Source organism: Sinocyclocheilus anshuiensis, unplaced genomic scaffold (genome assembly GCF_001515605.1).
Source record: "Sinocyclocheilus anshuiensis isolate Anshui unplaced genomic scaffold, SAMN03320099.WGS_v1.1 scaffold784, whole genome shotgun sequence".
Lineage (NCBI taxonomy): Eukaryota > Metazoa > Chordata > Actinopteri > Cypriniformes > Cyprinidae > Sinocyclocheilus > Sinocyclocheilus anshuiensis.
Genome location: NW_015554160.1, coordinates 446,354 through 448,526, shown reverse-complemented (window position 1 = coordinate 448,526; position 2,173 = coordinate 446,354). Strand labels below are relative to the sequence as shown.

The 2,173-nt window shown below is 37.2% G+C and overlaps 1 protein-coding gene across 1 annotated transcript in view; it reads right to left on the bottom strand.

Annotated features, from left to right (window-relative positions):
• LOC107670830 (baculoviral IAP repeat-containing protein 6-like) overlaps nt 1-2,173 on the bottom strand; it is a 104,332-nt gene that overhangs the window by 12,724 nt on the left and 89,435 nt on the right. The window contains exon 67 of the mRNA XM_016463599.1: nt 1,188-1,333. Coding sequence (XP_016319085.1) covers nt 1,188-1,333 — 146 coding nt within the window. The remainder of the gene's footprint in view (nt 1-1,187; nt 1,334-2,173) is intronic.

Here is a 2,173-nt window from a genome sequence, read left to right as displayed (position 1 = left end):
GGATAGCTGGCCAATCACAGCACACCTTGCTTTTCAGACCGATGAGCTTTGTAAAAATCGACGCGTTTCAGAAAGGCGGGGCATAGAGGAGAAACAATAATGTACAATATGTTGAAAATAATGTGTTTTTTGAACCTTAAACCGCATAAACACATTTCATTACACCAAATACACAAAATAATGTTCTTTTTAGCAACATCATATGACCCCTTTAATAAACGGATGTGACTTATCTCAAGAGCTTTGAATCGCAGGATTAGGAATTGCCATGGTCACATCCATTTTTCTGAGGGACTAAACGTTGATCACACAACATCCCTGACTGAAAATACACCCTGGCTATGACTAAGGGCCGCTGGTTCAAATGAAAGATCTTAAAGAATTTGCACTACATAGATTAAGTATAGTCTGACAAACGAAAGTGCCCAGTAAAGCTGACTCTCCGTTTAAAAATCCTTGGAGAAAACGATCAGGCGATTCTCTTTGGCTTATTTTGTCAGAGCAAACAGTCACTCCATGTCCCCCGAGGCCCTCAGACAAGCAGGGAGTGTCTTCAGCCTGTGAAATACACACCATCCCTCTCCTGACTGACCACTATACATCCAGCACTGTCCTGCTTTTGCTCCTGTTCTGTTTCAAGTCTCAAGAAATACTGCCCTACAGAGACACAGAGCATGAAGAGCTTTTGTACAAGGGCATTTAGTGTGAAATGTGCTTCAAATGGCGCAGAAACATCCATGGGTCAGATCATTTCAATATCTATAAACGTTATGAAATGACTAGTTAAATGTAAAAAAGACAAAAGTTTGGACACACTTGACTTGATTCATGATTAAAAAACTCACCAATCAAGGCTGCATTTATTTAATTTAATCAAAAATACAGTAGAAGTAATATTAAGAAATATTATCACAATTAAAAATAACTGTTCTATTTTTTTATATTTTAAAATGAAATTTATTCCTGTGGTGAAAAAGCTGAAATCATTTTAATATGCTGATTTGATGATCGAGAAAAATTGCTTACTGAGAGTTAATGTGTCCAAATAAGAAATTAATTAACAATTTGTTAAGAACTTTAATTAATGTTAGTAAAAATGTAATTTTCCATTTATTATTTAATAAACAGTTCCTACAGAAAGCATTTTTTGTTTAGGAAAAGCAGATTGTTGAGGTGGATGTTCTCACCGTGGTTGGCCTGCCGTAGGTTGGTGGTGGCAGCATAAACAATCTCTGCAGTCTTCTGGATGTCAGGAACTAGCAGGGTGAGGCCTTCAGGCTCAGGATCAGATGTCTCAGTCTTCATCACCCCTTTACTTTTGTCTTTCTTTGACCTAAGGTGGACACAGAAACATCAGAAATCACATTTCTGTAGACACCAACAAATTAATTATGGGTCTGCATGTGGTATGCAGGTGAACATGTGAAATGTTTCATTTTTCAGTGACCACAACAATGGCAGAGAAAAAAACAAGTGCATGTCCTCAAGAACTTCACAATCTCTCATGTCCCAACCCTGAAACAAACACACACACGCTCTCATCCTGAGAGGTGCTAGTACACACTATATGCATCAAATGAGCAGCAGATTATGACTTGTCCCAAAGTAAACCATTAAAAACAACATCCAGCTGTCTTGTGGCTAAGCACACGCCCTCACAACATGCATCTTTCATTAAGCAGGAGGAGAGAAAAAGAAAGAGACAGACAAATGAAAAAAGGGTGCATGTCAAAAACGTCCTTTACCTGTAGGTGACAATAATTAAGATGGTTCCATCATTCAAGGGTGCACGCATTCTCAGAGACACTCAGACAAAGCCAACCAATGCCATAAACATCCTGCTACCCATGAAGACTAAGCCATTATTAAACACGGACAGCTGATAGCAAATCACAGTCTCACTACTCTACATATCCACCTGTGCTATTACTCGAAGCAATCAGACTCGCAATCTTTACCTAGAGGATGATAAAAAAGGTGGAAAAAATCCACAGGCTTATACTGAAGGGACATAAAACATGCTATATAATCTTAAAAAAAGAGAATGAATGTATCAATTTATAAAAAATTAAATAATAAATATTAGGGCTGCACGATATTGGAAAAAACTCACATTGCGATATTTTGTTTTTCTGCAATATATATTGCGATATGTAAAAAAAAAAAAATTAAA